Source organism: Neophocaena asiaeorientalis, unplaced genomic scaffold (genome assembly GCF_003031525.2).
Source record: "Neophocaena asiaeorientalis asiaeorientalis breed wild unplaced genomic scaffold, Neophocaena_asiaeorientalis_V1.1 scaffold96, whole genome shotgun sequence".
Lineage (NCBI taxonomy): Eukaryota > Metazoa > Chordata > Mammalia > Artiodactyla > Phocoenidae > Neophocaena > Neophocaena asiaeorientalis.
Window position 1 is genome coordinate 5,565,962 of NW_020175831.1, and position 24,287 is coordinate 5,590,248.

At 35.5% G+C, this 24,287-nt stretch overlaps 1 protein-coding gene across 2 annotated transcripts in view; it reads left to right on the forward strand.

Moving 5' to 3' along the window:
* RBM45 (RNA binding motif protein 45) overlaps window positions 1–23,915 on the forward strand; it is a 27,303-nt gene extending 3,388 nt beyond the window's left edge. The window contains exons 2-11 of one of the 2 annotated variants that reach the window (XM_024732857.1): window positions 822–944; window positions 2,804–2,930; window positions 5,074–5,196; window positions 6,007–6,186; window positions 9,173–9,302; window positions 9,473–9,557; window positions 9,756–9,919; window positions 11,466–11,666; window positions 19,553–19,591; window positions 23,530–23,915. In XM_024732857.1, coding sequence (XP_024588625.1) covers window positions 822–944; window positions 2,804–2,930; window positions 5,074–5,196; window positions 6,007–6,186; window positions 9,173–9,302; window positions 9,473–9,557; window positions 9,756–9,919; window positions 11,466–11,658 — 1,125 coding nt within the window. In that variant the 3' untranslated portion in view covers window positions 11,659–11,666; window positions 19,553–19,591; window positions 23,530–23,915. Of the gene's footprint in view, window positions 1–821; window positions 945–2,803; window positions 2,931–5,073; window positions 5,197–6,006; window positions 6,187–9,172; window positions 9,303–9,472; window positions 9,558–9,755; window positions 9,920–11,465; window positions 11,667–15,093; window positions 15,343–19,552; window positions 19,592–23,529 lie in introns of those variants that run through there. The other variant, XM_024732856.1, reaches the window with a different exon arrangement.
* The last annotated feature ends 372 nt before the right edge of the window (window positions 23,916–24,287 follow it).

Sequence of the window (24,287 nt, forward strand, 5' to 3'; positions counted from 1 at the left end):
GACGCACAGGCTCAGCGGCCATGGTTCACGGGCCCAGCCACTCCGCGGCATGTGGGATCTTCCCAGACCGGGGCACGAACCCGCATCCCCTGCATTGGCAGGTGGACTCTCAACCACTGTGCCACCAGGGAAGCCCAAGAGATGCACTTTTAAGTATAAAGATACAAAGAGGTTGAAAGTAAAAGGATAGAAAAAGCTGGTGTGATATCAGACAAAATGCTCTTCAACAGGAAGGGTATTAACAGAGAATAATTTCCTAAAAATAAAAATATCAATCAAAAAGTACATAACAATTCCAGATGTTTATGTAACCAATAATAGAGCTTCAAAATACATGAAGCATTATTAATAGAACTAAAAGGAGAGAGAAATTCATATTCAGATTTTTACACTCCTCTTAGTCTCTGATAGAAAAAGTAGACAAAATCAGTAAGGATATGACATGTTAATAACACTATTAACCAACTATATAATTGACATTTATTGAACACTACCCAACAAGCGCAGAGTACATGTTCTCTTTCAGTGCACTGACTATTGCACTGACTGTTGCTCTCTTTCAGTGCACTGACTATTGCTCTTGGTAAAGAAAATACAAAGGAAAAAAGAATTCGGAAAAAAAGTGCAAAGATCAGTGTTATCTCATAAAAAGTCATTGCAATAAAGATTGCTTTAGCAAAATGTTTTTTGATAAGACGCTATTACATTGCATTTAACCTAACATGAATCCCATACTAATAATGAAGTAAGTATTCTTAAGGAGTAGGAAAACAGTTGACTGATATTTCCGCATTATTCTTTGGGTTTTGTTTGTTTCTTAGGTTTTCATTGCTCAGTCCAGATCATCTGGAAGTCACCGAGATGTTGAAGATGAAGAACTTACAAGAATATTTGTTATGATACCAAAGTCCTACACAGAAGAAGATCTACGGGAAAAATTTAAGGTACTTAACATTTTCTAATCAGCTAGGGTTCTTGATAACTTACAGTCTTACATTGGTTGTACAATTACTAAATCTTGTTTTGTTTGAGTTAGATCATTAGATTGGTGGTGGAGAATTAAATAACTATTTTTAAGTCATCTATTTCAATCTAGTTATTAAATATTAAAACTAAAATAAGTTAACTTTTTAAAAATATATAAAACCTGGAAAATATTAATGATGGTGTTTTTCCCCCCATTTAATAAAAATTTCAGGAAAATGAAGTATAAAGCTCAGAGTTTTAAGTAAGGTCTCATACGTAGTAGGTGATGGAGCCAAGATTTATGCCCAGGGTGTCTGAATCCAGAGCCTGCTCTTGGTCTTGAAATTTTCAAAGCACCCTCTTAGCACTCCTCTCTATTGCCTCTCATGGAGAGGTGGGGCAGGCAAGCCTGAGTGTGTGAACTGTATTATCTCACATTTGTTACAAGTCTGTGGCATGTTGATGAACTTATTCACAGAAAGACTTATCCTCTATAGTTTTTGTTTTAAAATTAGACCTCTGAAGGAATTATATTTAAAGAAAAAAAAAAAACTACCTACAACTCTGAACTATAGCTAGATTGTAGTCAATGAAATTTGGAGACAATTTAAAATTTCTTTTTAGCCATTGACTTTTATAAGCAGTGACACACTTTCACAAAAACTATTAAAAAGCAATTTTTAAATTGTCTTGAGTTGTAATTTTTTATTCTTTTTCTACTAATCTTCCCAGTACTGAATCATGTGGACAACAAGCAAGAAAGAAAACAAGTAGTAAAAAGTAATTTTCAAACTTCCTCTATCCTACCCCAACCAAGGATTGAATAAAATACTTCAAAAATAACAAATACCAAATATATATATATTCCATACTTCCTCCAATAGTAAGAATAAAGTTTTTACCTTATGTACTTATAAACTTTTATCTTTCTCTGAGTGAACAAATGTGGCATTTTTAAATACATATATAGTAGTTAAGTTACTAACGGTTACATGAAAATTTTATAAAATTAATAATAAACAGTAAGAATTTATATCCCGTATTTCTTCCAACATTAAAAGTAAACATTTACCACATATTTCTCACATGGAGTATTAACTTTCTGCGTGAACCAATGTATTTTAAAAATGTACTTCAAGAGGCACTCCTTCAAAAGTATACACAATCATTTATGTTCGTGTTAGAAGGCAGATAAATAATTATAGCTAATATTTACTGAGTGCTGACTATGTCCCAGACCCTCTATATGCACTTTAGGTGTACTTGCTCTTTTAACCCTTAAAACAACCCTATGAGGCAGGTACAGCTATTAGCCCCATTTAACAGCTAAGGAGATAGGCAACTGCCCAGTTAATAAGTGGCTGAACCAAGATTGAAATAAAGAAGGTTCAATTCCAGAGCCTCTGCTCTTAACCAACACTGAGCAAGACTTTGGAGCTTTCCAGACCATGTACAAATTTTTGCTCTCCCTCCATGACTTTGGCAAGTTATTTGATTTCTCTAAGGCCCAGCTTCCTGGTCTGTGAAATAAGCAGTATGATATATATATATCCTTGAAGGGCTGTTATAACAATAAAGTGATATACGTAAAGCAAATGCTCAGTAAATAAAAAGTATCTTTATTTTGGTTATGTTATTATTTGGTTTTATCATCATTATGGTTATTTTTCTAGTGCCTCATTAGTTTGTGACATTTTTATTCCATTATTAAAAGTAGCTATAAATTCTGATTTCTTTTTTTGTAAGCAAGAAGAACAAGTAAATTTTAAGTTAGTTCTGAAATCTGTTCAGTTATTAATTTTGACTCCTCTAAGATCATTTCTTTTAACTCTCATAGGTGTATGGAGATATCGAGTATTGCAGCATTATTAAGAATAAAGTAACTGGAGAAAGTAAAGGCTTGGGCTATGTTCGATACTTAAAACCATCACAGGCTGCCCAAGCAATAGAAAACTGTGATCGAAGTAAGGATGTGTTCATTTATCATTGTAATAGACATTTGAAAAAATTCGAATTATTCTAATTATAATCTAATACTGGTTTGTGCTAATAGCCATACCTGCTAATTTAGTCTCAGCAATGGGAGTTTAAATATATATAGTCCTAGGATGAAAATAATTTGGGGGCTGTGATTAGGCTTTCATTGAGGCACTATCTTAAAAAATATGAGCAACTGCATTAACTCAGTGAAAATGCTGTTGTCCTACTTTGGTTATTATTTCTACAGGTTTTTGGGGTTTATTAAATTATTTAGAATTTTAAGTATTAAAAAATTGACCAACCCTTTCAGGTTGGGTTTTTTTTTAATATTTATTCTTTGTATTTTAAAGAAATTCAAGTATTCTGTAATATTTGTTTATATTTGACCTAAACCCTAAATAGAATTAGGTATACTAATAAACATATAAATAATGATAGGATTTTTAAGGTTTGCTAGCATTGTGAAGTAAATGCACATTGGGTTAATTTCAAGGTAGAGTGACATTATTCGGATCTTCTGCTGTTGCTGGTGTACATTCTGAAGAATAAGAATTCTAAAGAGGCCAAGGAAAATATTCTTTGTTGTCATACTTCTAGTTATATTGACCCTTAGAAATGAGATGTAGAATAATTCAATTAGTGGGTTTCAGGATATTATAAAAATAGATACATACTGAAAATGATTATTGTTAATCAGTAGAACTCTTAGATAACCCTAAGGTATACACCAAAATTTTCTCTCAGATCCCTCTAAATTTCTCAATCAACCAACATTAACTGAGTACCTATGGTATACTCACCAATATAAGTAGAGGGATACAAATGGAGTATATAGCAACGCTGGCATTTAAGGAATTGACAGCTATATTGGGTAGCTGAGATCTAATGGGCAAAAAATAGTTAAGGAATAATAGATTTTTTAAAGCTCTATGTCTTATTTATCTGTTGCTGTCACCCCAAGTACTGCTGTTAGTAGTACTCGATATAGTAGTGTACTCAGTTGAGTAGTACTCAATTAAGATTTATTGAGATCTCTAGCAAAGATACTGCCATTTATAGTAGACTCAATAAAAATTTGCCAAATGAGAAAATGTTCAGAATTATGTGATATAGCCTATCAATGGTGAAAAACAAGTGCACCAAATGAGCATGGGAATACATCTGGAGGTAGGATTTGCAACTGGTGTAGAATAGGCAGGGCAGAAGATGAGAGCAATGTTAGTAAAGACACAGAGCTAGAAATAAACGTCTTTGCTTAATAGCATGAAGGCAACAATCTGAATAAAGCTTGGTATTCCTGTTGAGAAACAGGGCAGAGTAATCTAGGTACATTGGAACTGTACACGGGAGGTGATGAAGAGTTCAAGCTTAGTCCACATTAGAAAATCCCTTGTAGATTGTTTTAAAAGGAGAAAAATAACAAAAACTGTTTCAGCACAGTTGATCTAACCACAGTATCAAGAGTGGATTTCCAGAGGAAGAATTCAAAGAGGCTCATTTTATCCTTTTTGGAACCACTGAATAATATGATGAAAGCTGTGAACCTTCTCCCTTGAAATATGCCCATGTGCACATATGAATAAGCATTATGTTTAAAGTTTCAGAGGGTTCATGAACCTTCCCACCTTTCGAAGCTCATTGTTGGACTCCTAGTTAAAACTCTCGATCCAGAGGCAAAGCGATCAGTTGAAGGGTTGTAATTAATTGACGAGAATCTAATTTTAAAACAGAGGCAGGGAAGTTGGAGTGAAAGATAACATCTAAGTATATTTCAAAGGAAGAATCTTGATGACAGTTGGGTATGAAGAAGCACTATTGGATTTTGATGTTGGAAAGCCTGAGAGAATGAATGATGATGTCATCTGTCATAGAGGGAGACTGGAAAGGATAGAATAGAATTGCTGATCTTTCATGTCTACATTGACCCATAATTTGGGATTCTTGCTGTTTCTCATTTACTCCTTGCCATCTTTCAAAAAGCAAAGAAGTAGGTCTGGTGGAGATGGTTGTTTGTGTAGATTTTGTTTTATACAATTATAAAACTAAGTCAAGCACTAGCAATCAAGTATATTTGTAGGTGTGTTAAATTTGCTATAAAGTTTGAAATTTATAGATTCTCTTTTTCAGGTTTTAGGGCAATCTTGGCTGAACCTAAAAATAAAGCATCTGAATCCTCAGAACAAGATTATTATAGTAATATGAGGCAGGAGGCTTTGGGACATGAACCTAGAGTGAATATGTTTCCATTTGGTAAGTGGGCTATCTTTACTTTAATGGCATAAGTAGTGTATGCAGTCTGATTTGGAGGGGTTTTTTTTTTAATACTCTTTTATCAGCAGTCTGAAGTTCACGTAGTGAATAAAAGAATTTATAGGTTTTTTTTTCTTTTAAGAAGTTGGTCATGACACCTAATGTCATTATTTAATGCTTATTTTGTTTAACTTATTTCCAATTATAGTTTTTTGTGGTTAGTTATGGATTATCTAAGTGTTACACTATGTCACTGTCAGTGGCAGTGTTACACTGCCATTTTGGGGTTGGGGGGTGAGCTGCTGCTTGTAGGCAGCTGACCAAGAAATATGAAAGACATATACAGTTATCCCCTCAGTATGAATCCTAAAATTTTATCCCTAAATTACTGCTGCTTTAAAATTAGGGCTAGAGAAAGGAGAGGAATGACAAAAGTAGAAGTTAGAAAAGGGGGAAAATGAGTGATGAAAGTAAGACCTGTAAATGTTATTCGGCATAAACTTCCCTTTAGGTGAAACACTTGCCATATTTTGCAGTTTTGCATAGTAAACGTATTCCTGTGAAATTACACTACACAGTTCTGCTTATATTTCTGTATCAAGGCAGGGAAATGGGGAGAGTTGTCTGTTTTCTTGTCCTTGTCTCTCCTGATAGTGCTGATGACCAAGAGCATATTACAAAAGACAGTGCCTTTGTTCAATGCAGAGGACTTAATGACACTTCATTTTATTTTCTAGTATCTAAAATGTTAAATGAATCTCTGAATGTATAGAAATTTAAAGATTTGCTTTTTTTTTTATATTGTTGGAGAACAACAATCTGAATTTTCAAGTTTTGACAAGAATGACAACAGAGGCCAGGAATCCATCTCCAAACGCCTGTCAGTTGTATCAAGAGTTCCTTTCACTGAAGAGCAGCTTTTCAGCATTTTTGATATAGTACCAGGGTTGGAATACTGTGAAGTTCAACGAGATCCATATTCTAATTATGGTAAAAGTAATGTCTGTATTATTTTTTAATATACTGTGTTTTGTTAAACTGGCTTTCCTCCAGTGGCACTTTTTAATTTTTATTGGAGTATAGTTGATTTACAGTGTTGTGTTACTCTCTGCTGTACAGTAAAATGAATCAGTTATACATATACATATATCCACTCTTTCCTAGATTCTTTTCCCATATACGTCGTTACAGAGTATTGAGTACAGTTCCCTGTGCTATACAGTAGGTCCTTATCAGTTATATTTTTTATGGATAGTAGTGTATATATGTCAATCCCAATCTCCCAATTTATCCCTCCCCCCACCTTTTCCCCCTGGTAACCATAAGTTTGTTTTCTACATCTGTGACTCTACTTCTGTTTTGTAAATAAGTTCGTTTGTTCCAATGGCACTTTTTATGTCAGATACTGTTTGTATGACAGTTTTTTGTTTCTTTTTTCTCTACCTTAAACTTTCAAATATAGTGATACCTCAATAAACAAATCCCTGGGAATACATCTACTTTATAGTCATTTATTTTTTTAAAACTGTTTTAACGCCCATAAAATAGAGCATTCTCTGTTTCCAGTTGTATAACAAAAATACTTTAGAATAGGGTCTCTTTCTGTACTTCTCATTAATGCTAGGCAAAGTGATAAAACCTTTAAAGTTTTCTCCTCTTCCCTAAGTCTCTTTTTCTTAAACTTTATACCTCAAAATGGAGCTCCTTCCCTTTTCAAGCATTTTTCCCATTTCAAGCATTTTAATTGCCCTACTTCTCTATCTGCTTCTCCCCACTCTTAATAGCAGCAAGACTCTAATGTCAGGCATTTGAACTTGGTAACTGGTTCATTGATTAAACCTATTATCTAGTGTTAGGTTAATCCATCTTTGTATTCTTGTAAGCCTTTTGATTTTTTTAAGGCTTTTTTAAAATGCCCTAGTGGCGTAATGGGAAAAGGTTGGCATTCCATTTTGCAGCCAACTCAGGTGCAAATCCCAACAATGACACATAGTTGTAAGACCTTAGCAAATTGCTTATTCTATCTAGTCTCTCTTTCCTCATCTGTAAAATGGGATTATTAGTACCTTCTATGCCAGGGTTAGATAAGAATTAGAAATAATATATATAAGATATCTACTGCAAGTCCTGGCACATAATAGGCACTCAGTTTGTTGGTTTTTAAAGAATTGGAGGTGAGGGGTGGTATAGAGAAATCATACTTGGCATCTCTTCCAGTACTATAGATATACTTGATTTAGTCATTTTAGGGTGTCTTTTTATGGATGTTGAGGGGAAATAGATGAGTCAGATTATATAGACTGACCGACCTAGAGTGTCCACACCCTTCATACAGACACTCCCACATAATCAATATTACTCTACCCAGCACTGGTCTTTTAGCAGGACCTACTAAAAAGTCATTGACCTACTTTGTACCATCTCCAACTTTAACCCAGTCTTATGCTATCTGTCTTTTTTTTTTTTTTTTACTATTAATTTATTTATTTTTATTTTGCCTGCTCTGGGTCTTAGTTGTAGCATGCAGTATCTTTTTTTTTTTTTTTGCAGTAAGCAGGCCTCTCACTGTTGTGGCCTCTCCCGTTGCGGAGCACAGGCTCTGGACGCGCAGGCTCAGTGGCCATGGCTCACGGGCCCAGCCGCTCCACGGCATGTGGGATCTTCCCAGACCAGGGCACGAACCCGTGTCCCCTGCATACCACTGCGCCACCAGGGAAGCCCCATGCAGGATCTTTGTTGCAGCATGTGGGATCTTTTTTAATTGCGGCATGCAGGATCCTTTTTAGTTGCACCTTGTGGACTTCTTAGTTGTGGCATGCAGACTCTTAGCTGTGGCATGCATGCAGGATCTGGTTCCCAGACCAGGGATCGAACCCGGGCCCCCTGCATTGGGAGCTCAGAGCCTTACCCACTGGGCCACTAAGGAAGTCCCTGCTGTCATTCTTTGTTGTGACTCTAAGGTGCACATTTTGTGGGTTTTGGCATATCTGTTATTATATTCATATGTAATTCTATTTGTTTTGTATTTTCTTTCCTTTTTATCTGGTACTTGGAAATGTATTTGTTCCTTTACCTTCTCTATTGTTTCTCTGGTTGGATGTGTATGATAAATATGTGTATCATTGGAACACCTTTTTATTAATAGAGGTATTATATAGTTAGAATCCTATTTGAATTAGTTTTATGTGTTCATTTGCTCCTGAGTTTCAATTTCATTAAAATGTTGAGATGCTTAGATTTAGAGAGGAACATTAAATTAAAACATTGTTATTCCCAAAGTGAGTTATAGTATAAATGTATTGTGAAAACCTTTTGGTTGTGTTACAAGCTCCTGGGCTTGCCATGTAAGGGCTCCTGTATAAAATTTTCCCCCCCTGTAGCATCACCTTCCTGAATTGAAATCTATCCCCTTAGCTAAAAGGTCTTCAAAGGAATGTGAAATATGTGACTTTTGATCCGAAACCCTCTGTTCCCCTGCTTTTTGGTTTTACTACATATATCACTTTTTCTCTGTCTACCACTTCAGCTAGCCAAGATGACTATATATTCTTTTCATATATCACTTCTCATTTAATTTCTTACTATGATAGGGAAAATTTTAGAATTTCAAAGTATATTTCAAAGAATGAAAATTTTAAGAAAAACTGGTTGGCTTTTAGCTGTATCTCTGTCATATAAGAAAAGCCAAGATCTTAAAATTAAATTCACTGGACAGAACTTAAGCTAATGATACCATTTTTTAAAAAAATATCATGTTCATATTTTTACCAACATCTGGTTTATACTTTGCTTTATAGGAACACAAGTATTGAACACATGTATAACAGAACTTGGTTTTCTGACACATTTGATTATATATTTACTAATTGTGTGATATTAGTGTTTTTCTCTATTGTTTCATTCTTATGGCAACACAAACTTTAGATACTGAATCTGCTTTTTTTCTAATTCCCGTATATTCTCTGCTTTGTTTTAGGTCATGGAGTGGTTCAGTATTTTAATGTAGCATCTGCTATTTATGCAAAATACAAGTTACATGGATTTCAGTATCCTCCCGGGAATCGGATAGGTGTTTCCTTCATTGATGATGGGAGTAATGCATCAGAGTAAGTACCATTCCAGGAGCTAGCCTAAAGCCAAGCTTTGGATATACGTGATATGACTTGGAGAATAAAAATAGAATTGACCTCTCAGGTGAGGAAGTCACACAAAAGAAGTTACTGTTTAGAGACTGAATATTTCTAGTTTTCTGTGTATTACCAGTTCTTATCTCCAGTCTCCTTAGAAAAATGGCAACGCAGATGGTAGCTGCACAGCTTGCATCAATGGTGTGGAATAACCCAAGTCAGCAGCAATTTCTGGTAAGTAGGTAAGAATTTAACCTTCACAGTAGTATAAAATAAATGTGGCCTTTGTTTATTACCTGTGTGAGAAAATTTTCAGAGATATAGTAAAAGACCACATAGGTGCCATGATACACATCTCTTTAGCTCTTGACTTAAAAATCCCTAAAGTGCAGTTTTTCTTTTTTTTTTGTTTTGAACCTAATTCTTCAACAGCAATTTGGAGGAAGTTCTGGATCACAGCTGCCTCAAATTCAGACAGATGTTGTACTTCCGTCATGCAAAAAAAAAGCCCCTCCTGAAACTCCGGTGAAAGAAAGACTTTTTATCGTGTTTAATCCACATCCTTTACCTTTAGATGTACTAGAGGATATATTCTGGTAAGATTTCAATTCCACAGAGTTACATTTTTAAATAATATAATTTATTTAAACCAGTCATTTAAGCAGCCTTGCATTCTTGAAGCTTCCTGTGTGCGGTACCTTTCAGGTACAGATGATTCGCTCTCTGGTTTAAAAAAGTTCTTATTTATATCACCTTTTAAAATATATAATTATTTCCTTCTCTTCTTTGTTACTTACATGTCATAAGTCTCCACACAGAATTTCCTTTTATTTTGTTTTGAAGACATAAAACATGGAGTATTGTTTTGAAAAGTTGCATACATAGAATGAACAAATCATTTGTTTCTTAATAGAAGATACATCTGTATAGACCTGTCCTCTAGAATTCAGCTGAACAGTGCTTATTAAGCATCTTCTATTTTGTCAGCACTCTATTGGACCCTTAGAGATTATATAACTACATTGAGTAAACAATTACTTGATTGTAGGGAAGAGTGTGTGTTTGTGTGTGTGTGTGTGTGTGTGTATGTACGTACGTATATAAAATAAGTGTAAAAAGGGGAAAGACTTGTTTGTTTTTAATGTAACTTCTTTAACCTTAACTTTTTCTTTTTGGTCTTTTTCCTATTTGCCTTACAATGTTAGCGAATTTATTTAAAAGATAGATAGAAACTTGTTAAAGAACTTCACAAAATATCAGTGATGTGGTTCAAGTATTTTGATTTTTATTTAACCAATTTATTTCATTTATTTTTTTAACCTCTCCTCTGTACCAGGCAGTCACTGTGCTAAGTGCCAGAGACATTGTGTAAACAAACATTATATTATGTAAACAAGATGTAATAGTTCTTGTCCTCTTAGAACTAATCACATGTAGGAGACAGATAAGTGAATAGGAAATTACAACCTAGAGAGGTTGTGTGGTGAAAAGGAGTATTCAGTCTGTGAAATACATAGGAGGGGCACCTGCCTTAGAAACTCAGAGAAGACTTATTGAAAGAAGCAAGGTATAGTGGAGGCCTGGAGGATACAAATAATTTAACCAGGGAAGAAAGCTGGGCGTGTGGGTGGTTATGCCTGCCGGAGAGAACGTGGAAGGAGGTTGTTGGAATATGGGATTTGAGAGACTGAGGGAAGATGAAGCTGCAGAGGACAAGGACCCAAGTCAAGAAAGGCCCACAAGCTATATTAGAGAGCTTGTCCTTACCCTGGAGGCATGAAGAGCAGCTGAAGGGACTTTTAGGGAGGAAATGATCATATTTGTGTTTTAGAAAGATCACTCAGAAGACAGGATAGAGAATAGATTGGAGAAGGATAAACCCAGGGGGCAGGTAAACTAGTGAAGAAGGTATTAGAGTAAACTAAGAAAAAGATAATGATGGTCAGAATGAGGAAAGAGATCTGGGTGATAATGAGGAGAAATTGACTGATAGAGGAAATGTTTAAGAAGGAAGATTGACATTATTAGAGATTGGATGTGGGAAAAGGAGTGAAAAAAGGAGTCCAGAATGGACCCCAACTTTTAGACCTGAGCATCTTTACTTATCAATTTCAGTTGATCTTTTTTTTTACTTTATTTCAGTCGTTTTGGTAACCTGATCGAAGTTTACCTTGTGTCAGGAAAAAATGTGGGGTATGCCAAGTATGCAGATAGAGTAAGTGCTAATGATGCCATTACTACTTTACATGGAAAGATCCTGAATGGAGTCAGACTTAAAGTTATGCTGGCAGACTCCCCAAGAGAAGAATCTAACAAACGACAAAGAACTTACTGATTCTTGAGGTATGCTCTTTTTAACTAAATTCTAAAACACATTGGCTAAATAGTGTAACGAAAGGAATATGTATAGAGTTTCTTTTTAAGGATTTACAAGTTGTTGGTTAAAAGCACTGTGGCTTAAAAGCACTGTGCTGATAATTTTACAGTATATTTTTTAAACTTGAACTTTTTTTTTTTTTTGGGTATGCGGGCCTCTCACTGTTGTGGCCTCTCCCGTTGCGGAGCACAGGCTCTGGACGCGCAGGCTCAGTGGCCATGGCTCACGGGCCCAGCCGCTCTGCGGCATGTGGGATCTTCCTGGACCGGGGCACAAACCCATGTCCCCTGCATTGGCAAGCAGACTCTCAACCACTGCGCCACCAGGGAAGTCCTAAACTTGAACTTTTTAAACTTAAAAAATGTTTTTGATGTTTACTGGGAGAATGTCTATCCTATAAAATAAAATCAGATTTCAGTTTAGAAAATTAAATGGTATTTGTGTGTGTGTCTGTGTGTGTGTGAAGGTCTTTGCTATTAAGAATTGGACTTTACTATATGGTTACATAAACTTTAAAATTGGAATACTTCTAAAGATTTTTAACTTGAACAGTTAATGTTTTGAGTTATGAATTGAGGTAATTTATGACAGTCTTTATAAAGAATGTCTTGACATTCACTAGTGAAATGCCTAAAAAGCAATACCAAATACATTAACCCTTGAACAGCCCAAGTTTGAGCTGCATGGGTCCACTGTGGACACGTGGATGTTTTTCAGTAGTAAATACTACAGTACCACATGATCTGAGGTTGGTTGGGTCCGAGGTTGATTGAATCTGTGGATGCAGAACCGTGGGTAAGGAGTATCTGCGTGTATGGAGGACCCATGATAAGTGATCCTCAGATTTTCAACTGTGTGGAGGGTAGCCACCCCTAACCCCCACATTGTTCAAGGGTCAATTGTAATGCATCTTTTTGAACCTTTTGAACCTAAACGTTGGTGTTTTTCTGGACTTATATTTGTGAGTTTGTACATTAAAACTGCACATTCAGAAAATACTCTCATGTGCATATATGTATTTTCAAAAATAACCTTGACAATTTCCAGAAACTCTTGTCACTTATAAGTAATGCTACGTACAGCCTTATGAATTCCTTTCTCTTTTAGTTTTAAGAAATCAAACCTAAATTTCTATTTCTAGGACAGCTCACATCTCCACGGTTTGGAGAAACATTATTGAAAGTTAGAAATGTTCGATTCTTTCACTTTTTCATTCTGGAAATGAATCCTGAGTTTCAGGGGAAGCTGAGAGCTTCCCCATTCCCACACACACACCAGCTTCCCAAGTCCACTGCTGGTCAAATAATAGCAGTTGGCAAGTACTTTAGAGTCAGTTTGAAGTTACTTACTTGAAAGCAATTTTCTTTTCACCAGGTTTTCTTTCTGACCAATTATGAGAACTAGGAAGTATCAAAATGAATTGTCTGAATTCTAACTGCTGATGACCTTTCCTCTGATAGAGCAAGTCAAGTGATTAGTTCCTCCTTACAGAAGGCAGTTGTCAATAGGAAGTGCCTTTTGGGCCCATTATGAATAATCTCAATTTAGAAATGTTTTATTTAATTACAAAATCCACTCCCGTTACTTCATACAATTCAGAAATATAAAATTTGCCAGTGAAAAGAATTAGCAAGTCTTTCTTATAACAAAGCAGTTTTTTGTGTTTGCAAATAAAACATTAAGAACTGAATTCTCTTTACACAAGCTGTCTTCTAAAATAGCATACAAAACTGCTTATTCATGTCTGTGAGTCTTTCAAAATATAGATAACAATTCTTACTCTTACTCAAAGAATCTTTGTCCTTAAAAAAGGACAATAATACTAACTTCTTAGTATGGGGAAAATATATAAATTACTCCTGTGATTGAGCCTTTTTTAAAATAATTATTTATATAGTATAGAGAATATTAGACTTAAAATCAGAAGATCTGAGTTGGAGTTCCAGCTCTGACACTTAACTATGATTTGGCAGATCTTTTCACCTTTCTGAGGCCGAGTTTTTCCATAGGGTTATTGAGAGAAAATGAGTCAGCAAAATTCCTTATAAAATAAAATTTTAATATGCTTTGAAAGTGTGAGCTAAACTCGTGCATTGGTGACTTCAGTGAAACCTTTACGTCATCTCATCAAAACAATAAGAAACTAAGATTAATGATACAAAACTACCTTCTAGCCAGCAAGTGTGTGAGAATGAAGCTTTATAATATCACGTTTAAGTGATATGCATTCATCCAATTCCCTACATTAGAGGAAGTGCATATTCCTCAGCATGACTAGTCATGAAATATAAATCTCTCCTTTGTCCCTTTATTGAGCTGTTATACATATTCAAGGCAAAGGTAAAGTGGGGTCAGATTAGTTGAAAATGGTAGGACATAATAAACTATATTGGTTTTGAATGTCTTCTAGTTGCAGCACGGCTTTTTTTATTTTTGCTTCGAATCCCCATTTACCATGGACTTCATAATGAGATTCACCTCTTTTGTTGGTACGTTAAATAATATATTATTTTAAGGTTCAATAAGATAGTATGAAAGACTTTTCTAAGTTTTACATGATTGTAACCATTGAAGATTTTAGGGGAGATGGGGGCCACTTTTTCATTTGTTACTTTAATTTTAAGAGAACATGAACGTAACTACTCATGAAGGCTAGTTCCTTTTGTCTCTGAGGAATAAGCCTAGGATTAACTGAGCCATGACTAGGAAATAGGAGAAGAAACTGGTCTAAGAATATCACTTGAAAATAGCTGAGTTCTATTTTGAGGTGGATCTGATGTGCAAAATATGTTTCTTCTTCTATTTGAGGAAAACAGAAATTTTAGTATTTTAGAGCATCCTGATTTTTGTGTGTGTGTTTTTTTATAGGTCCATTTCCTTCTTTTTTAATCACATAAAACGGTTTGTACAACTGTCACTTTTTTCACTTCCTATGTTTTCTATCTTGACATATTGTTTTGAGGAAAATCCCTCTGAATTTTATCCTTGTCCCTCAATTATGATTGAACAATTATGGTTAGTTGAGTTTAGCTACCCAAAAGTACAAAATATTTCAGCATACATGCTCTAGTTGGACTCATGGTTAAGAAGACAGTTACGAACGCCCACTCATCAGCCTGGTGTGTAGGGATAAAACCCAAAGCTGTCATCCTCACATGCATGATTTTTGTATTAATTTACAACATTTTCCCTCCAGAAATTCAGTACCCGCTTGCATCATCCTTCTGAGTAAGTTTAGTTTTGCTTATTTGGGGGCATCTATGATTAAGTAAGCAGGTAACATTGGGTATACGAAATAAAGGAATAACTCCTAACATTTTTAGGTATACTATATACAACAGCTATTTCCTTTCAGGTGATGATTTTCATACTTGTGTTGTGTTCTTTCTACAGAACAAAGACTAATGACATAATCCTCAGCTGACTGACTGAAAATGTGACTGGACGCACTCCTTGTGGACAGTTGACAGCTTTTTTTTTTCATATACCTGATAGTCTCTGCACAGCATTGTTTTGTCTTGGGGAGCAGGGATTGTTGACATGTATTTTTAAACCACACGTTAATGCTAAAACTAATATAGTAGTTGTTTCTTACAGCAATATGTTGTTATGTGTGGCAGAAATAAAGTTTTCTTTGCTTAACTAAATCATGCCTTATTTATGTAAAAGATCAGAAATGAAAAAACTTGAAAGTCAGTGTTTAGAATTTGCCTAAATGACATATTTCATTGATTTTGAGATGCACATTTTTACACTTCTGACATTGGAAATATTTTGATATCCATTACTGTAATTGACAACCTCTTTTTCTTTCTTAGTGGAACATAAAGATGCTGTTTTCAATCAGTTGCATCTTAGATTCAATAAAATATAATTGCTACTCAACCTACACATATAGATTGGCTCCTTACACTTACTCTAAAGCAAGAGCCCAAAGACATATCATTAGAAATGATTTTTTTATACCAAGATACAACAGTTTGTTGGTAATCTTGTACAGATCTTTCAAGATTTTTTTTTTTTTTTTAATTTTTGGCTGCTGTGGATCTTCGCTGCTGCAAGCGGGCTTTCTCTAGTTGCGGCGAGCAGAGGCTACTCTTCATTGCAGTGTGCAGGCTTCTCATTGTGGTGGCGTCTCTTGTTGTGGATCAGGGGCGCTAGGTGCGGGCTTCAGTAGTTGTGGCACGTGGGCTCAGTAGTTGTGGCTCGTGGGCTCTAGAGCGCAGGCTCAGTAGTTGTGGTGCACGGGCTTAGTTGCTCCACGGCATGTAGGATCTTCCCAGACCAGGGCTCGTACCCATGTCCCCTGCATTGTCAGGCAGATTCTTAACCACTATGCCTCCAGGGAAGTCCCTTTCAAGATTTTAGAGCAGTGGTGCTAAGGGGAAAAAAATTTAAGTTATCACTGATAATATGTTTAAATAAATATCAATGGCTTTGGTAGGTGGACATTTTCCCTTTATAAGTACAGAACATAATGGCCACTCCAAAAATATGATATATAAGCAATTTTCAGTACAGACTATGATAGGAAGAATAGTCATTTCATAAAAGATTAAAAATGAGGAGCCTACTCTGCTTGTATTTTGAAAATCCAAGAAAAAATTTTTATCTGCTCTTGAGGTGAATGATATGTATCAGAAAAGGTATATCTAAGTCAAGAGTTTGGCACCTTAAAAAAAATAGACATTAAATGGCATGCAGTTGTTAAAACATCACTTAATTACCTCCGCATTATGCCTTTCACATCCTGAGTTAAATTAAAAATAGTGAAAAGATTAAAATCACTGAGCATAATAGCATATTTCATACTTGGACATTTCTCTGCTGAAAAATTAAAATCCTTTTTTTTTGAATCAGTAATTTTAATAAATTTAGATAAGAAAATATCCTGTCTTATCTTCCCAGGCAAGACTTAATGAACAAGAATTGAACCAAGTATCTTTCTGTGAGCCAAAGGCCATATTTTAAAAAGGAATCAAATGGGTCTTTAGAAATGAAAAACTTAACTGAGGAGAGTTGAGGATTAATTACCAATAGATTTATTCATCCCAAACTCATTTACTGCACACATAGTTCCATTTTCACAGATTGGAATTAAATTGTGCCTTGTAGGTTATCTGGCTCTAACACTCAAGTAATGCTTGAATTCCCCCGAAAATATTCCTGCCAGGTGGTTAATCTAAATATGTAAAAATGGGAAGCTCCCTACTGCCTGCCTAAGTCCATTACATCTTTGGTTAATCCCCATAATTGACATAAACCTGATTCCCTGCAATTTTACTTGTTAAAGTTTTTCACTGGACCCTGTTGAAGTTAGCTATTTCACACGGTAGCTGTCATATACCCTCCTGCCATCCACTGATTTTCTAGTGCAGATTAAATGACCCCAAATTTTCTATTCTGCATTTAAGTTCAGGTAGCCAGTTGCAGCAAACCGTCGTGGTTTCGGTGAAGTGCCTCGTCTATGTTTATTTCCTTGAGTCCTTCATATAAATTCTGAAAAAAACATGTATACATGTATACTCTGTCTACAAAACAGTTCTTGGCTTTTACAGTGTGAGTTTCTCTTGTGTTTTCTCTCCCAATTGCATGCCTCAGTAAATAATGGTTACTTTGGCTTCAGTGTTGCATTTAATCTTACTCGTTTAGCCTTATTCCTGCTTTCCTGTCTCTTGCTTGCAGTTTATCCCTAAAACTTTAAAAGCCGGAATCTCACATTTTTCTTAAAATGAGGAAATTCTAGAACCTAAGAAATAGCATTTAATAATCTAGTGCTTATGTCTTCACCTAAATGTTTACTTCTCAAATGCACTTTTGGTATATGAATATAATGTATAGCTATTTCGATACCATGCATACGTCAGTTAATAAAATTGCCAACATAGTGGGGTTTTTATTAGTTATGGGTTTTTTTTACTTAAAAGAAAATGCTAAGCAATACAGATCAATAAAATGCTCTTTCAAATAAGTGGTTCGCATAATAACTAACATTTAAAATAAAGCCCAATCAAACTTGCTTGTAAATTTATTGTCAGGTCTTTTACGGTAGATCACAGATGCTGAAAGCAGCTATCAGATTTGCTCTTCTAGAGCACCATGTCCCAAACTATGTTCCTTGAAATAGTGTTCTCTTGAGAGAAGTCAATACGTATTCTTTAGGAAAGAAATTTTCATGGTCCAGTATATTTAGGAAATGTTCAGTTATTTATTAGTTCACAGGTTTTTTGACCATGAAGCTTCCGGGGGCCGTTAATATGCTAATGTACCCCATCCCTATATCTCTAAAAGAGGACCATAGTTTGCACTGTGAAATAAGTATGTTTTTAGAGGCACTAGTGTTACAAGGAGTAGATTTTAGGAAAGATCCTTCTGAAATATAGACTTTTTTATTCATATGATATGGTGCAGTTTTATTTACAAGTTGTTTTTTTTCTGTTGTGGCCTCTCCCGTTGCGGAGCACAGGCTCCGGACGTGCAGGCTCAGCAGCCATGGCTTACGGGCCCAGCTGCTCTGCGGCACGTGGGATCTTCCCGGACCAGGGCACGAACCCGTGTCCCCTGCATTGGCAGGTGGACTCTCAACCACTGCGCCACCAGGGAAGCCCTACAAGTTTAGTTTTTTTTTAACTTTTTTATCCCACTCTTGATAAAAAGTTAATGCAAAATACTAAGGAAATTATTACTCTAAAATTGTAGCTTTCTCAGAAATTTGTTCTCAACCTACTCAATATTAATGGACAGAGAATAGAAATAAGAGACTTTACCACTAGGTGGTGATAAACATTGCCACTCAAAAACAAAGTGCAGCATTCCAGTGTTATCTAAGGCACTGAGCCTGAAATGATAGAATTTGTATTGTCTAGAGCAGTGGTTCTTAAACTTCAGTGTCTATAAGAGTCACCTCAGGTGTTTGTTTGAAATGCACTGATTCTATAGGTTTGAGGTGAGTTTCTCAACAAGCTCCCTAAGTGATTCTAATATGGTAGTCATTGGCATTGACTTTGTGGTTCACTGACCTAAAGAGATTCTATGTGTTGGACCTTAGGTTGGACTGTTGTAAAAGTAAGACACTGAGAAGTTTCCAAGTCGTTTACCTTGAGCATTATTTAATAGAATTAAGCATCTGCTTTCCCTCAATTTAATATCAGCAAGTATTAATTACAATAAGAAATTGAAAAACACAAGCAGTCTTACAAATAGCAAAATGTCAGGCCAACTTTTTCGTGTTGACAAATGTTTTTTGATGTTTATAAAGGATGGTAATTATTTGCTTTATGCCATTCAAAGCTCCTACCTAATTTTATTTTTTATTTACATTTATTTTGAAGTGAATTATGTTAATAAGTTTTCAGATTTTGTCTCTAAAGAAGTGCATAGGTACATGTCATTCTTTTTAAATGACAAAAGAGCATGAAGGTGATATAATTATCATCAGTGTCTAAAAAACTGAAATGGAATATTCAGAAATCTTGTATGTGTAAGTGAGTATTCTTGCAGTCCTAAAGTGAATTTTCTTATAAAATGAATGCTTTTTTGGTGCACCCCAAAATTGTGTTGATTTGTAAGTGCAGTTTACCTGTCAGTACTTGTTATGAATGAGTAAAACTAAAAATCAGTAAAGGCAAAAACAAATGAAATGTTTATATAGCCTTTTCACCCAGCAGTACAGCCACATGCAAGTTTTATTTCTTCTGTATGTGGATGGTAAGCTCTATTAAAAATCGTGGCAGTTAATTTTTACATACGATTTCAGTAAAGAGAGAAAACATAAAGGTCATCCTTATTAGATAAGAAGTTCCATTTTAATATCTGAATTCTAATAAATGGATTGCATTATTTCCTTTTCTAGAAACAGTAACTCAAGAACAATGGATCCTGGGAACCAAAGGTATGGTATTGCTAGGGGGTCAAACAGAAATATTTAGTTAAAATATGAAGTTGCAGTTCATTCATTACAATGAACATGCTTTATTTAATTAGAAGAGACTTGTCCTCAGGAGAATATGCAGTTCCCACTAAAGTTTGAGAAAGTTACCAGGCCCTGTGAAAATCCATTTGAGTGGTTATCACAGGAAAGGGAGTCCAATGACTGTCGTATATGAATTGCAGCCAGTATCTAGACGTCCAGGTCCATGTGAGCTAGCTGACCAAGACTACAACTACTGTGGCACCCTAGAGACTGCCTTTCTGACCACACTGCTGCAGAAATGGTAGAAGGAAGGCCTCAGGAGACTGTTTAAGCAAAGTTATTTGTATTGGAGATACAAAAATCAGGAATGTGTGAAAAGGCAAGTACTGTTTTCCACAAACATTGGGAAAATATTGAGCACAGTAGGATAATCAAAGTGCTTACTCACAGATACTCCTATGAATATACATTCTGAGTTGTCCTACCTTTCCATTTCTGATTTTGTAGGTAAATGGTGGTACTACTAATTTTCTTGCTCATATATTATCATTTTCCAATGTCAGTAATACACAGGTCACAGCATTCATTAGCACAGAGTTCTTAGGGATTTTGTTTCTTCTGTTATTTTTGTGGGGATTTTTAACTCTAAAAGAAGAGATTTAAAGTCATCTAATTAAAGTTATCTACTGATTTACTGGAAGATCTGATTTATAAAAGTACATAATTTTCCTTTCATCATCGACAAATCTGTCTGTTGTATTGGTTTTGGGCCCTAGAGGTTAGTTTTTGCATTCTTTTATTATTGATCCATTAGCACAAATAACTTTCTTCCTCTTCCCCATTAGTACATTAGTAACTTAAGAAATTTAAGTGTCCGTGTGACATTGGGGGAAGGTACAGAAAGGCTCACAGTTTGTTACTTGTAGGACTGACTTTAGGAAGAGTCTGTAGTAGTTGATGAGAGCGCTGGGACGGACTGACCTGCTTCAGCAGTGTCAAAAGTGGACCAACAATGGCAAAGAAAAAGTACACTTGGAGAGAGCACCCACCTTTTCTTTACCATCACAAACTCCTGTGTGGGTTCATCTCCCATTACTACCATCTTGGCTTAATCCCTTCATCAGAAACTCCTAGCAGGGCTCATTTTCTACCACTTTTACCTAAATCTGGGAACTGTAAGCACTGTAAGGTAGTCCCATCTTTCACCAGCCCAGTCTTATTTCACTGCAATAACTCAAAGAAAGTATTTCATAAAAAAGAATGGAAGTAGATCTTACATCATCCTGCAAGATTAGCAGTGTGCCTGCAATACCCAGCTTCTCTTTAATAGCTTTCAGTTACTTGTAATGTAGGAATGTATCACGTCTTCCAGGTCTTGTTAATATTGTTATTCTTCAGTTCTCCTAAGAGCATATTTCACACGTGGTATCAACATTGCCTTTTTGGACCTGTTTTCTCATCTAGAAAATAGAAGATAATAAAGGCTGTGTAAACAAAGACTTGCAACCCCCTTCTCCCAGCTTTGTGTAAAAATACCCATGAAAACATTTAAGTAAAAAAAAAAAAATTGGTATCATTCATAGAAACTTAGGTAAGAATAGTAGATACTAGAAAAAATTTTTACTAAATAAAGCAGTTAGGTGTGGATTTTTTTTTAAATGGCCGACTCAAATTCCACATGGAAACAACTTGTCATGTAAAACAAGATGATACCTTAGCTTCCCCCCTTTTAACACAATTAACGTATGTATCAGAAGGCTGGACTAATAATTTGAGACAGCTATTGAGAGTCCCATCAGAAAAGGCTTTCATTCTGCATTTCTTAACTAGTGACACTGAAGCTGCACTATCTTGGAGTTGTGGTTCCAAGAGAACCACAACTGGCATTCACCTTGGGGTGGGGAGGGTCATAACAGAGATTCCACCTATGACCACAAGAGAAATGCTGAATGACAAAGGCATCATTAGCAACCCAAAAAGATCTTAGCTTCTGCTCATCGGCAGATTTAGAATACTTACAGCAGGATTGTTTTTAAGTATTCTTTCCAGCCTCTGCCCTAAGAACTTTGGTCTTATTGCCAGGAAAAATCCCTTACCCTCTTCCACCCTAAGGCTAGATCTGATGGATGTCCTCGGATTTCCTGGAGGAATGAAATGTTTCTGACATTTCTGACCATGTGCTTGATATTATATCAGCACTTGAGTGGACTGTAAAAGAGCTGAAAGCAATCCTCAGAGTGCCAATTCCGAAATCAGCCTAGCTAAATCTGTCCTCGTTGAGAAATGGGCAAGAGATTTGACCTACTGGCACTTCACAAAAGAAGGCCAAGAAGCAATTGCAATTTCTTTCTTTTTTCTTTTTTTTTTTCTTATTTTTCTTTTGGCAGAGGAAGAGAGGATTGGGTAAATTCCTTAGCTTTTATAAAGAAACATTAAAACATGTTTTTTACTTTGACTGTTAATGTAAGTTGAAGAACCTTTTTAAAATCTGTTAAATGCTCAATAATATTAGTCATCAAGGAAATGCACATTAAAACTACAGTAAGATACCCTTACACTGGTAAAAACAGCAAAAATTAAGATATCAACAATACCAGGTGTTGGTGAGAGTGTGGAGCAACAGGATCTCTCATAAACTGCTTTGGAAATATTTGACAAATACCTGTTAATGTTAAAATGTGCATCTACACTCAGCTCAGCAGTTCCACTTCTAAGCATGTATCCAAAAGAGATAAGAAAATATGTGTACCAAAAAAACATACAAGCATTACTGGTAATAGCCTCAAAGTGGAAACAACCCCAGTGTCCATCAACAGAATGGATATAGTGAAGTACAGGAAATGAGCTAACTCTTGCTACATGTAACAATTTGGATGAATATCATAACCATGTTGACAGACCAGCCAACAAAAGAAAATGCTGTATGATTCCCACTTATGAAAGGGTTCAGAAACAAAACCTAGGCAGAATTGAATGGGGAAGAGTCACAAAGGGATGAAGGGGGCTTATGATGTACTGGTAATCTTGTCTTTCCTGACCAGTGTGGTGATAACTTTTTGAATTGTGCTTTCTATAGTTTATGCATTTTTTTGTATTTGTCTTATAATTCATTTAAAGTTTTGGTTTCTTAATGCATTAAGCAGTATCAACATGAGGCTAATGAGACAGACACTCCTGCAGTGTGAGAGAAGAGCAATATCCTAAGGAAGGGCTTTCTGTATGCATCCAGTTCATTTAAAGCAAGGAAGTATTAGAAAATATCTGCTTCAGCTCCTGCTCTGGTACAACAGGGCATGCCAAGGACAAGGGCATGAGAAGAGTAAGAGAGGAAAGGAAGGAGAGGAGCTAAATTAAAAGTTGTGTCAGAAACAGCAAAGAGTCACAGATTAAAGAAAATCTAACCCATAATGAAGAACGATGAATATCAAACTGCTTTCAGAGCGCTGTGGGCTCTCATGAACCAGCAAAGGGAAGACAGAAGGGTTCCCCCAACTTGTTCGTCAACCAGAATTAAAGCTACCTTCATCATCAGTGTTATCTACTGTGCTTAATAAGCTCTCCTTTAAGAGATTCTGCAACTTAAATAAGTTACAGTGAATCAAAAGCACCCTCAGATGAATATAGTGAGAGAAAAGGTGGAGATTTAAAAGGCTGACTATGAAGGTTTATCCTTTGAATAATAGATGTTCCCAAAGAAGACGACAAGACAAATTAAACAATAAATAGCTTTAATAGAAGAAACCTGGATTTTAAAAAGTGCTCAAGTCTGAAGATCCTCTTCTGTCCATTAGATGCCAGCTGGAATGGAGCAGGGTCTACAGAATTGTGTAGTTCAGGATTTCTCTACTCGTGCAGATGTGAAGGTAACAGAAAAGGATTCTGTGATGTGCAGCGTACTACTGATTTTCCCTTTACAGAAAAAAACGACTTGAATATAATCAGCACTCTACCAGAATGAATCAAAATTCAGAGTAGAAGAATGAGGAAAGAAAGACCAGTCGGTGAGTATTGAGATCAGTGCGACTCTTGGAGTAATACAGATAGTTATTGTAAATGTAATGCGTAAAGCAAGAGATTGATTAAATTATCTCAGGATCTTTAAGTGACGTTTATTACCTCAGATTAAGTTAATGAAGGCTAAGAAGGGATGGCAATTTCTTCTTGGGGGGATGAAGTGAAAAGTAAAATTCTTATCTTTTGTAAAGAAAAATTAAAACTCTCTTTTTTACTTGGAAAGTTCAGTGTAAGTTTAACAATCTTGTGAAATCTGTCAAGGTAGATAACGATAAAATTAATAACAGAATGTCTCCTGTCCAAATCCTTGAAAAAGACATAAGTGAAACTGTATATGAAAGTCAAAAGAAAAAGGGAAAGCACTTAAGATTAAAACTGTTTAGCTTGTTTAAATTCTAAAAACAAAATGAAATAATTAGCCTCTTCCAAGAGACTTACCTTTAAATCAAATTCTGTCACACACACTTAACACAAAAAGTATCTCAGTGCAATTTATGGGAGAAAGTATAAGGCTATATAACAGTAGCACATTCACTGATAAAATTAGGATCAGTAGTGAAGACAACAAACCTTAACGTTTATATGCAGGATAATATAGGATTAAAATTTAGAAGTACAAAGGCCTTTAAAATGGTGTAGAGATTTGTGCTGAAGGCTTTAG